This window comes from Hippocampus bargibanti, linkage group LG16, assembly GCF_051943395.1.
Source record: "Hippocampus bargibanti isolate YZ-2025 linkage group LG16, ASM5194339v1, whole genome shotgun sequence".
Lineage (NCBI taxonomy): Eukaryota > Metazoa > Chordata > Actinopteri > Syngnathiformes > Syngnathidae > Hippocampus > Hippocampus bargibanti.
Window position 1 is genome coordinate 10,183,974 of NC_142749.1, and position 11,918 is coordinate 10,195,891.

At 38.8% G+C, this 11,918-nt stretch overlaps 2 protein-coding genes across 3 annotated transcripts; one reads left to right on the plus strand and one right to left on the minus strand.

The window, feature by feature from the left end:
* The first annotated feature begins 832 nt into the window (after positions 1-832).
* On the plus strand, positions 833-4,080 carry LOC148886392 (mannose-P-dolichol utilization defect 1 protein-like). The gene is made up of 7 exons (XM_089017493.1): positions 833-935; positions 1,135-1,200; positions 1,922-2,054; positions 2,504-2,589; positions 3,276-3,391; positions 3,493-3,603; positions 3,686-4,080. The coding sequence occupies exons 1-7, from the start codon at positions 845-847 to the stop codon at positions 3,803-3,805; spliced, it is 723 nt and encodes a 240-aa protein (XP_088873619.1). The 5' UTR covers positions 833-844; the 3' UTR covers positions 3,806-4,080.
* On the minus strand, positions 3,688-11,451 carry slc25a35 (solute carrier family 25 member 35). Of its 2 annotated transcripts, XM_089017492.1 has the most exons (6): positions 10,823-11,451; positions 9,569-9,634; positions 8,808-8,960; positions 7,473-7,607; positions 5,849-6,045; positions 3,688-3,765 (listed from the first exon to the last, which is right to left on the minus strand). In XM_089017492.1, the coding sequence occupies exons 1-5, from the start codon at positions 11,192-11,194 to the stop codon at positions 5,875-5,877; spliced, it is 897 nt and encodes a 298-aa protein (XP_088873618.1). In that variant the 5' UTR covers positions 11,195-11,451; the 3' UTR covers positions 3,688-3,765; positions 5,849-5,874. The 2 variants fall into 2 exon arrangements, with proteins under 2 accessions (XP_088873618.1, XP_088873616.1); XM_089017490.1 differs by lacking the exon at positions 3,688-3,765 and having other exon boundaries at positions 4,279-6,045; positions 10,823-11,449.
* Positions 11,452-11,918: the final 467 nt, after the last annotated feature.

An 11,918-nucleotide genomic window follows, 5' to 3' on the forward strand; every position in this document is an offset into this window, starting at 1 on the left:
ATAAGATTTGCTTCGGAGTAATCAAACTCCCCAGAGCCAGGGATGTGCTGGCGTGGGATATGCTTACACTGAATTTGGCTTAAAACGTTATGATTACAGTGATGGCCGGCCAGGAGATGAGAATGTTTCAAAGGTCTGTGGCTGATCTGGATGGGAAGTGAACATTCTAAGACGTGCACTCGAGATTTGTGTCCCTTAGTAGCATTTAAATCCCAAGTCAATGGATGCTACAGCTTCATGTTTGATTTCAACATACGTACACATCTCACCATGATGTCCATGATCCACTGGTGTAAAGGACATTTTGATCCTCTCCTCTTTCATCTAGAACTGCTTAATATAACAAATACGGTGCAGAAAGTGTTTAAGATTGAATGACTGTGTCTTTTGTGATGTGTCCCATTATTTGCTTTTTTTTACTTCAAGATGGCGCCACTCTCGCAGCGCCATCTTTAAGTCAAAACCGCAGCTCCTGTAAATTGTTTTTTGACTTCTTTCTTTCCTTTCCTCTTCCTTTCATCACTTTGATGCTATGCAATGTAAATGTCTCCACTGCGAAACTAATAAAGGCTAATCCATTTCAATCCAATACTGGGGACGATTGTGGAAATAATTTCACGAATTGGTGAGGTGCACGTGAATGTTGGTGTTTTGTAAAACTATGTAAGACCCATTACGTCTTTGTTATTTGTTCTTTTTTTACAAGTACATCAAGCGTTTTGGGCTGTCGCTTCAAGGAAAAATGACGGCTCTATGGGATTTTGTTAAGTTTCAAAATACCAACTGAGTTCGAACCCGGAAGTGCTGCGTGCGTTTAGTACATTAACGTTACTACAAGCTCAACATGTCCACGTTTCCCGTCAAAGGATTCCTCGTCAACAATTTCATGCCGGAGAAATGTTATGCGGAGCTTTTTGTCAACTACAACTTGCACGGTGAGGCTTGGTGTCAACATATTTGGTCGCTCGATTGCGGCTTGCTCACCTGCCAAGTATGCGTAAATACAGTAATGTAGTTTCAAATTTAGGAGGAGGAGGAACGGCAGCGTTTAAACGCACACTGGGCTTTGCATTGCTTCACTGTTATGATTGTACTCAACTTTATCTCAACTTTTTGTTGTATTTTTATTTGCAGTGCCATGTTTGACATTAGTCCTCAACAAAATCATCGGATTGTGGCTTGTTTTGGACGTATTTTTTGGTAAGGGTGAATATTCATAGATACGGGCCAAAGGCGTGCTCATTTCGTGGTCGCAATAAGGTCACTTTTCCAATGCAGTCATAAATACATGATCAAAATAACAGTTTAAATCAGCTATGTAGTACTGTTCAGTGCTGCAAACTGCAACGGAGTTATCCACGTTAATTGCTTATTACCTTCAACACATAATAATCAAACGACAGGCCCCTAAAACACGTTTACCATGGGGATCATTTTATGTCTGCAAAAGATTTATAGCCATTTTATTTACATTTAAAAGGTCAAAAAAGATGAAATTAATATTAAAATCAAGTTATGCAGCAAATGTTTAGCATCCTGCACCCCTACAATCTATCAACCACTCATCAGTGTTGGGCTATAGTATTGTTTTGACACACCTCGTGCATATATAAAAAATATTGAGGTGAGAAAGAATCAAACCTTGGACTGCAAATGCCTCCAATGCTAAAGATTGAACACAACCTTCAATCAAGTGTCATTGTACTAAATGGTGGCAATGTCATGCAATTGTCAACGTCAAAATTAAACAAGCTTTTACAACTGAATATTGTGATAAACACACAAGAGTTATCAAGTCATTATTTTTTTTCATGATGCTGACGAACCAGTTATGAATTGGAATTTTGTTTTAACCATGACACAAATTCGACAATGTGAGCTACGTGTTTGTCCGCACGACCTATCTGCATTGTGTTCGTAGCTCAGCTTCTGCAGCTGCTCAAGATTCTATGGAGACGGAATGCAGAGGGCGTGAATTCAGCTTCCATACTGCTGCAACTTTACGCTACGTCTGGACCTGTCCTGTTCGCCATGACCCACAACTTTCCACTTCTGTTAGTAATTAACCAGTATAGTACTTTTATTTTCTGAAAGTAATTTCTGTGTCATTGGAAAAATAAATGTACAAAATTTGAAACAGTTTTGGGTATGATGCCCCACTCAAAAATCACAATTATAATAATATACATTTTTAAATGAACATATCTGTGGCTACGTACGTAAAATTGTCGTTATAGCTCTTGTTTTTCCCCACAATGCTTGTCAGTTACTTCATATTTGAGCTGTTTTTTTTTTTTTGGGGGGGTGGGGGGGTGAAAAATATGCCGTACTTGTATGTGCCAATAGCCTGCAGCTAGATAGACTGTGCTAATAGCAATTACAAAAAAGAGCGTTACACCTTGTCACATGTTTGATCATGTTCCTAAATCTGCTGCCCTAGCTTGACAGTCTCTTTATGGAACATCATATACCATTTCCTGTTGTGCGTACCTTTTTACTGCAGAGCATGGGGTGAGAGACTTTTCTTGACCATCCAGACCATAATGATACTTTTCCTCATCCTGCATTATAGAGGGGAAACCTTTAGAGGTGAGCAGTCATTCTTTGTATCGGGATTGGTTAATCTATCTGCAGTTTTCTACAAGATAAAAGAATAATGTAAACAAACCACTTCAGTCATTATTGCAACATCATAACAGTGACAAATTAGGAGAACTGTCTCGTGAGTGTATTAAAAAGCCACAAAATTGTTGCCTAAAGCAGTGATTATGTGTTTCGGGTGCCACAGGTTCAATTCATTCAATGTTCACGTTACAGTGGATTTATCTTATTTACAATACGCTTTCTAAGACCAGTTCAGTTGTATTTAACTTCTCAGTACAATATACAATATTCACAGTGAGAAGAGTGGTTTGTTTTCAAATATTTACAGAGGAACGGCTTTTTTTTAACTTATGTAAAATGCGCTGTACAGTACTTTAAAAAAAAATGTAAAAATTAAGTACAGTTCAGTTTTTTTTTTTTTTTTTGTTTCCTAGATTTGAGTACTGTGTTACTATTCAAACTGGACAGTGTTACAATGGCATATACCTTTTTGGGGGAATTAAGTGCTTTTTTTAAGGTGGTGCTTGGTGTACAAAAATGAAAATCCCCACCCAAACAACATACTACTAGCACCACCTGGTGGAAAGACTTATTGCCACATTCACAGTGATTTTATTTATGTTTTTATTTAACAATGATACCACATCCTCCCACCTATGTTCATTTGGCAGGTATTTTGTTTGTGTTGGCTTATGGTGGTTTAATTTCCCTAATGGGATCTTATGCACCTGCACAAGTTATCTGGGCAATGCAGTCTTCCAGTTTGGCAGCAATAATTGTAAGCAAGGTAAGAGCATGGAAAGTTCAGTAAGGTGTGTTAGGTTCCCAAGTAAAGTTAAAATGTGCAAAGTCAAAATAAAACTGACTTACTCGATTGTCTGCTTGAAGATTATTCAGGCAGGAACTAACTATACTAATGGACACACGGGTCAGCTGTCATCTCCATCCGTATTGTTGTCCTGTGCAGCCTCTCTGGGTCTCATCTTTGTTTCACTGCAGGTATGTAAATAAAATGAACATTTTTTTGCACTCATCAGAAACAGCTTCTACTAATTACGTGAATTTAACCTTGGTTTTGTAGGACACGGGGAAGTCTCTTGCCACAGCGAGCTACCTCATGTCGGCCTTCTTCAGCTGCATCTTGCTGGGTCAGGTCCTTTGCTATGGGAACAATACCGAGGGTACAAAAAAAGAAAATTAAGTAAAAACAGTGGACAAAGAAAATCAGACTGCGGTTTGAAGCTTGAATGAACAATATGTGTGTGTGACTTAGATACAGTATTTCCATGAGGATCTTGCTATTTCTGATCATTAAAGGTAGTGTGTTGAATCAGTGCCACCTAGTGGTCAATTCACAGAATGCAACGAATTAACTCGGAAGAACATTGATTGTGAAAAAAATCTTAAAATGTTCTTTTCTAAATAGGGCCCCGTTTCAAATACAGTTTGGTTTTGTCAAATTTGACATGATACTTATCCAAGTATGAGGACTTTTGTGTGTTGTCATTTACTGAGCTTCGTATACTTTAAATATACACAATGGATCTGTTACATGGTGCCATTTTTAAAAGACAATGCAACAATGTGGCAATCATACTATGCAGAATTTGCACTTGCAATGAAATTATACATCGACGGATGGTGTGGATTATAAAAAAAAAATCACAGTCCAAAGATGATTTATGATTTATTGGCATTTCCTGTCATTTGCAGACAAACAGATATTGCCCAAATCAAGACAGAGGAGTTTGCATCACATTAGGTGGATATGTTACCGTATTGAAACAAGCTTTTAAAACAGGGCAAAGAAAATTATTGTAAAACCATGACACCAGTGTCTTGAATAACGAATGTATTATTTTGAAAAAAAAAAAAGGCAAGGAGGGCAGCGCTGGAATTGAATCAGGGAAAATCTGCACTGTGAGGTGGACACGCTAACCACTGGACCGCTATTTTCATAATATTATGTGCAAATACAGTATTGGTAAATAACATATAATCTATTTTGTGGAACCCAAATTTGCAGCAAGACGAAACCAAATCTACGTTTGATATGATCTAAAACAAATCTGTTCAAGTGATGAAGCAATTGCACAGCATACTTTGCTGATCAGGAATTTCCTGAACGTTTAATTTTTCAGTAATGTCTGAAAAAGTGTATGTTTTTCACCCTTTGCAAATTATACTGACTCTTAGGAACTGTAGTTTAATAGTTTCCAAACAAAATGTTGCAGAACACACACACACACACACACACACACACACAAGATGAAAAGTACTATCACGGTATCAAAATACTGTCTGGGGCGAGTCATACAGTTGAAAATCGAAAATCCAAAAGGGCCAAGCTTTAGTTGTGATGACATTAGTTGCATATTTTCCATTAAAAATAAAACACTTTGACACTTTGATAACAGTATATTATGACAGCACTTTGGACATACAATAGGGGTGATTTCATAAACCTCTGACGATTAAAAAAAAAAAAAGAATAATTTGCATATTTTGGCAAAGAATTTCATAAAATAAGGTACTCTATTAAATTAGTTTGAGCAGCAAATACAAAAAATAACTAAACTCCAAATTGACTTTCAGGTTAATGATGAGGTACTTATTGCTTGTATGACTGAGGTGAGCTCATGCGGTCTAAAATACAATGCTAATTTGAGAATAGGCATCCAACAATGGAAATGTATGAGAAGGTATTCACCTGTCCAAGAAATTCTATTTAAGGTAATTTGAAGAGATTACACATGTAGATAAACTAATCACCAATGTAAAATGGTCGACATGAATAACACATTGTGGAGTGTGTATTATTTATGGTCATTTGGACCACTGAAACGAATACATTAACACAAATGGATGCCTACTATCAATTAACAATGTCACAAAAACGTTAGCCTAGCCAAAAAAAATTAGTCTCAGCACTGGCTTCAACTCTCTCTGGCAGATCTCGAATAGGCCTCGATAGGTTGGCATGGAATGATATAACGTTGGGAGGTAGCATGGCAATTATATTGCCATTCACTGAATTCTAACGGTCAATAGCCACATATGATGCGGTGAGGTACCGAGCATTGTACACTTTTTTTTTTCACTTCCCTTTTTCGATACATTCATATTACCCTGGCTCATTTGTTATGAGAGGAAGAAAATAGCCCCTTGGTTTTTCTTTAACCTCATAAGTAACTCATTTCATTTGAATTTCTTGCAATCGGTGACTCGTTGCCTAATAACTCACCGTTTTCAACTTCCTGGTCCCTTGTGTTATCTGAACGGCTGGTACAATTTGCGGAGCTCTTCCCAAAAGAACAAAGAAAGAATGGTGTGAGGACCAATCCGGAAATAAGAGGCTCCCAAACCTTTGTAGAGTCCTGTTATCCCCTCCTTTTTTAGTGTGTTTGAAAAGCAGTCAGTGAACCCTTTATAGAGAAGCCCCTAAAGGACAAAAAGAAAAAAATAGCTCTGAAAAAGACAAGAATGGGACTTTTCCTTTCATTTGGTGTAACTTCAGAATTATGTTGGACCAAAAACCGTCAGGAGGGACAAAACAAAAACATACAGAGCTATGCAAAAAAATTACCTTGTATTTATAAGCGCCTTTCAAAACTCTCAAGGACACTTTACACAGAATAACAATTTCTGACTTGATATATGTACTTCTCAGCCTACTGTATGTCCTTTGACACTTCATGTTTTGGCTGTAGCTTGCTAATGCTACATCTGTCACTGGCTGACAAGTTCCAAAACATCAGAAACAGCAGTGAGGGCCCTAGAACAGGCATAAATATTTTCTCAAATTTATTTGTGATAAATGATTCTAGAAGAATTTGAAGTGCTCATTCGATAATTGGATTTTTTTTGGAAAAGTCGACTCTCCCCCATTCAAAACTTAACCTCGACAATGACACAATTTAGACTCTTACATTTAAAAGACAACCGATGCCTCCGGACTAGTTGTGTCCATAATTTGTAAAATCACTTGAAATGACTTCTACTGAGCGTATTTTACAAAGATTCCACGGCATATAGCTATATTTTACATTTTAAGACTCGCACTGAATATTCAGGAAGTCTTGTTTTCCAGTTGGTGATGATTCCTGAAGTGATGTCACGTCAGGAACGCCCCTGACCGAGAAAGCGACACACAATGCATTTTGCGGTACTTTGTTTGGTCTGAAAACTTCGTGTTAATCCGTGTTGATGGCGACATTAGAAGGAAAACACATAAATAACGTAATGGTGATTCGTTGTGTGTTGCACCAAGACTACTATTTGATACGAGCTGACACAAATTCGCAGCAGACAAATCAGTCCATTTCCAACGGAGCTTGTGCGCCATCTTGTGCATTTTTTGGGACACTACATTTCAGTCCAGATGCCTCAAAAATGACACGGAATGACTTCTTGAACATTTATGCTTTCCTCTTCATTACTATTTGAATCATATTCATAACTGGATGAGTAACAAGAAAGCATCTTCTCCGACTCTGAAGCCATTGTTTTGATTCCCGAGCAAGGCAAGACGTCTTGACGTGACGTCACGAACAAGGGGGCGGGACCTTCTGAAACTGGCCATTTCCGGTTTGATTTTGAAGTCGTTTTTTGGACACTTTAAGTCATTTTATTGGTGTTTTTCATTTGACTAAAAATATCATGCATGTTTTGGTTATTTTAGATGCTATAAAGCGTTTTTCTAATGTCAGTTAGGAAACAAAAAAAGGGTGTCGGTTGTCCTTTAAGCTTCGACTCTTCGCCAAGACCACTGTTGACATATGAAAGCAACAAACCCCAAACAACAAGCTCCTAGTCTGTCACTAATGCATTCATTTGATTCATTTGTCCCTTCGCGTTCTCAAGCTCACCTTGCCCTGATGATCCACAGGCTGATTATAGAGCCTCGTGCTCACCACATCGAAAGGCGTCATTGCCAGGACCACTGCCACGCTGCTGATCATGCCGGCGCTCAGGCCCACCAACCAGCTGTCCCTTGGAAACAACTTAGGAGGGGGAAAATAAGATCAAGGTTACATTAAATAGGATAGCCAAAGTTGCCCTCTAGATACAGATTATAACCACATAAAAGTGATAAACCGGTAATCGCTAAGAGTGTACGCCGAAAAATACATCTATTTTACCATCTTTTGTGCGTCATGAGGAATGGATACTAATTGTTTTTCAGCATTTTTGGCCACAACATTCATCAAGGTGGAGAGTGTGCTGACCGGTTGAGTCTTTATATGAATATGCCAGCACCGTTTTTGATTAGGAGGAATGTCTGTGTCATTTGACTGTCATCACTGGACAGCTTTGGGGCGATTGTGCTTTTTTGTGCCTGTCATGGTCAGCATTTTCACAGCCCTGCTTTGTTCAGCGGAAAGGCCTCGGTGCTGTTGGACAACAATAACAACTATGTAAGAGAAGCTGAGCTGCATGTGACTTAAGAGTGCAAGGTCCGGTCTCTTCCCTAGCGGTAATGTGACCAGTGTGGGAGAACCCTAAAAATAGCCCTATTTTTCAGCCTTGTTTCAAAAACAATTCAAGGAAATAATGTGGTTATCTTTGATAAAAAGAATTGGAGCGCAGAATCAACCTTCAATTTGGCATTGCTATGCGACCCACTGATGTATTTGGCAGCTGTCGTTCTACTGTCAGAATCTACAGTATGCTCGCTCACGCCCATGCAAAGACATTGTTTGTGCTCTTAAAAACAAAACAAATGAATACATAGACACAAAGTGTGCGTTTCGGTGAATAGAAAAAATATCTGACTAGTTCAACTAGCTCCATAGGAGGGGGAACACGGAACTGGTATAACGACATTTATGGCATCTTTGGTGCTTGTGGGGGCATATTTTTTAAGCAGCAGTTAAATTTACATCCTAGAAAATCTGCTGGTAGTTATGTAAGCCCTGTTTTGAGTAGCAAGGGTATTGGGGCAATGAAAGGTGTCAGATTTCCGTTCGACAAGGCTGCGCGCCCACCAGCTTTGTCTGTGTTACAATAATGCATTTCAATAGAAATGTCTATCAACTCTAAATGATTTGTTACCATCTATGTAGCACAGGAAAACCTAAAGACCTCATTATAGCTTCAAAATTGAAAGCGCAAAATGCAGTGAGAGTGGTTATTTTCTTAAGTATAAACATGTTGCCTGACAAAATGTTCACACTTGGCAGAAAGCAGTCTTGTGTTCTAACCTGAAGATCAACTACCAGTTCTTTGACTGAGGAAAAGGTGGATAGTTGAGACGCTGACCCCACGCCGACCCTCGGAATGGCAGCATTCCAACCCCGCCACAGTCCTCGAATACCATGTTCCTTATAAATGGCCGCCAAGCCGTGGGACATTGACTTTTGGAAGAAGAAAAAAAGAAATAAAATAAAGACACATGAAGATATTCCGATTCCCAACAAATTGAGATCCACACATGGCAAAAGTCTCACGTCAACAGAATACGTCACAAAAAGATACATATTTTATACAGAAATAATGATGCATGGTGGGTGAGTATTCAAATATTGTGTTTTTTGCTGACATTGACACTTAAAAAAAACAAAAACGCTTGTTATTAGAAATAATATTACTTAAGTTTGTTAGTTATTTGCTGAAGCTAATTGTTATTTGCTGAAGCTAAAAGTAAACAACCCGCCTCCTTGCTTTTGGCTATTAAATGCGGCAAATTAGAGGACCATGAGTGGTGAACAATTTCTCTGTTTGAGATTTAATTTGAACAAAAATGAGTTATTATTATTCCTTTCATTTATAATAAATAATAACATTTGAGCAGAACATCTCAAAGTAAAGATTTTTGAACTCTATAATTTTGAGATTTATCTCCAAAGGTTGTCATTCAAATGAATGCACTGTGCTTCACTAAACGGGTCCCAATTTCAAACCGAGAATGTGTACTTATAGTTAAACTGAAGCAAGATTATCATGATTACGATATTTGTGTTACCTGATGTTTGTATTGATGTCCCACCGCAATGGAATCAGTTGACTGACTCTGCAAATGAGTCTTGACCTGTAATTGAGAACACAGATGATAATTCAGAAAAAGTACACAATAACAGAAAAAAGAAGGCAAACATGGCAATTTTTATGAATTTATACATGTAATTGCCCTTCTGCTCGGGCGCCATTACTGTGAAAGGACAACCGACGTCTCTGGACAAGTTGTGTCCATAATTTGTAAAATGGCTTCAAATGACTTCTACTGAACGTAGTTTACAAAGATTCCACCGCATATAGCTATATTTTACGTTTTAAGACTCGCGCTGAATATTCAGGCAGTCTTGTTTTTGAGTTGGTGACGAGTCCGTACGTGACGTCACTAAAGGACCGCCCTTTACCGTAAAAAAAGACGCATTGTAGCGGTCCTTCCATCACGTCAATGTATTTTGGTGTACTTGTTTGTTTTGGGGACCTCATGTTGTACCCAAAAGCCGCCAGAAGAGGGCGTCCAAGCGCCATATAAGGAATTTATCAGCCTGTGGAAACGGAGGTGGCCACAGGAGGTCGCCATTTTGTGCCTCTTTTTTTGGGTGAAAGATTTTCCCCCAATGTTGCCTCAAAATGGCACAAATAAATTCTTTAATCGATTGCAAACATGTATGCTTTCCTCTTCAGAACTATTTGAATCATAGTCATCACTGGATGTGGAACAACAAAGCATATTCTCCGAATCTGAAGCCATTGTTTTGATTCACTAGCAATGCAAGACGTCTTGGCGTGACGTCACGAACTGGGGGCGGGACTTTCTGAAAATGCCCAATTCGCAGCTCAATTTTTTGCAGATTTTGGACACTTTAAGTCATTTTTATTGGTGTTTTGCATTTGACTACAAATATCATACTGCGTGTTTTGGGTATTTTAGTCGCTATAAAACGTTTTTCTGGTGTCAGTTAAAAAACAAAAAAGTGACATTGGTTGTCCTTTAAATAAAAATTTTGATCATTTGGAAGCGGTTGCGTGCACACTTGTCATTTTGACTAACAACCCAGTTTAAACTTAGAATGTCTGACATACAAAGATGTTTGAAATATTTTTAAGTTCCTACTTTATTATTGAAATAAAAAAATGCCAAGATACTTCCAGGTGACGGAAAGTGAGTGACCACTGTTATTTGAACTGGAAATGACAAAACCCAGTTGTTTTATAGAATACATATAACAAAAATATGTTTCTGAGAGGATCGAGACAGGCTACTGACCAAATACACAGGGCTGCCCATCACTGCTCCAACCACTCCCGCCGTCGCACCAGCTATGATGGTCTTGGGGGCACTGATTCTTCCATCCGTGTAGATGTAGCCAGAGGACTCAATGATCGCGTACGACCCGAGTCGGATGCCGTTCATAAAAAACTGATACCATAGTCCGGGCACGAGGCCTTTTTGTAAGCCAGCCAGTCCGTCCACTTTCGCGATAGTATTAACAGCGTGGAAGACATTACGGTAATAAACTTGATAGGCCCCCCTACTTTTAAGTTCTCCTTGGAGCTGCATGCGAGTCTTGACCACTTCCAGCGGGTTCGTCACGAGACACGCCCCGCACGCCGCCACTCCACTCAAGAGAAAGTCCATAATCAGACAGACGTGGAATCCGACGAAGCTTGAACAGCTTCTTTAATGAAGCCGGTATTCGTTCATCACAGGAGCTAGTTCTCCACCCCTTCCACAGCGAAACATACCCAAATGTACGCGCATGCGCAATATCGGACGCACCCGTCGCCATCAGACCGAGCAAGATGGCTTCGCGGACGTCAAGTTAGATTGGAATTCTAGTATGTGTTAAATCTTCATTCGTGTGAAATCTCCATGTTTCTTGATAGTTGTTTTAAATCATTTGACGGGTCGTTTAGCATATCAAAACCACAACTAGAAAATTGAAAATCAACTCGAATTATCTACTGAACAGCCAATATTGCAAAAAAAAAAAAAAAAAAAAAAAAAATCGACGCCTTCAAGTAACATCCGAAAAACGTGACCTTGATGGAGTAATGTGGTCATTCCGGAAGTAAGGCGCTTTTGACAGTTGGCCAATGAAAACCGTCAGTTGGTGTCCGTTGGTCAGTAAGCGCGTTGCTATTGGTCGAGCTTCAGTACGCTGCGAGAGCGGTGAGACAAATAGTATCACTTCGTCTGATCTTGCTATTTATTCGACAGTTTGGTCAAAATTAGCATTTTTTGTTTTTTTTTCCCAAACTGCTGAAAATATAACTTGCGCAAAAGGGGTAACGTTAATAAAGTTAGTCTCATCAACACATAACAACATTACTTTAAATGTCGCAAAATGTGTTAATATTGG

Excerpts from the sequence above, each read along its gene's own strand:
- LOC148886392 (XM_089017493.1), top strand. The coding sequence starts at position 845 with ATGTCCACGTTTCCCGTCAAAGGATTCCTCGTCAACAATTTCATGCCG. Across the intron at positions 936-1,134 it reads TGTCAACTACAACTTGCACG|TGCCATGTTTGACATTAGTC; the intron begins GTGAGGCTTGGT and ends TTTTATTTGCAG. Across the intron at positions 1,201-1,921 it reads TGTTTTGGACGTATTTTTTG|CTCAGCTTCTGCAGCTGCTC; the intron begins GTAAGGGTGAAT and ends TTGTGTTCGTAG.
- slc25a35 (XM_089017492.1), bottom strand. The coding sequence starts at position 11,194 with ATGGACTTTCTCTTGAGTGGAGTGGCGGCGTGCGGGGCGTGTCTCGTG. Across the intron at positions 9,635-10,822 it reads TGGGCAGCCCTGTGTATTTG|GTCAAGACTCATTTGCAGAG; the intron begins GTCAGTAGCCTG and ends TCTCAATTACAG. Across the intron at positions 8,961-9,568 it reads GACATCAATACAAACATCAG|TCAATGTCCCACGGCTTGGC; the intron begins GTAACACAAATA and ends TTCTTCCAAAAG.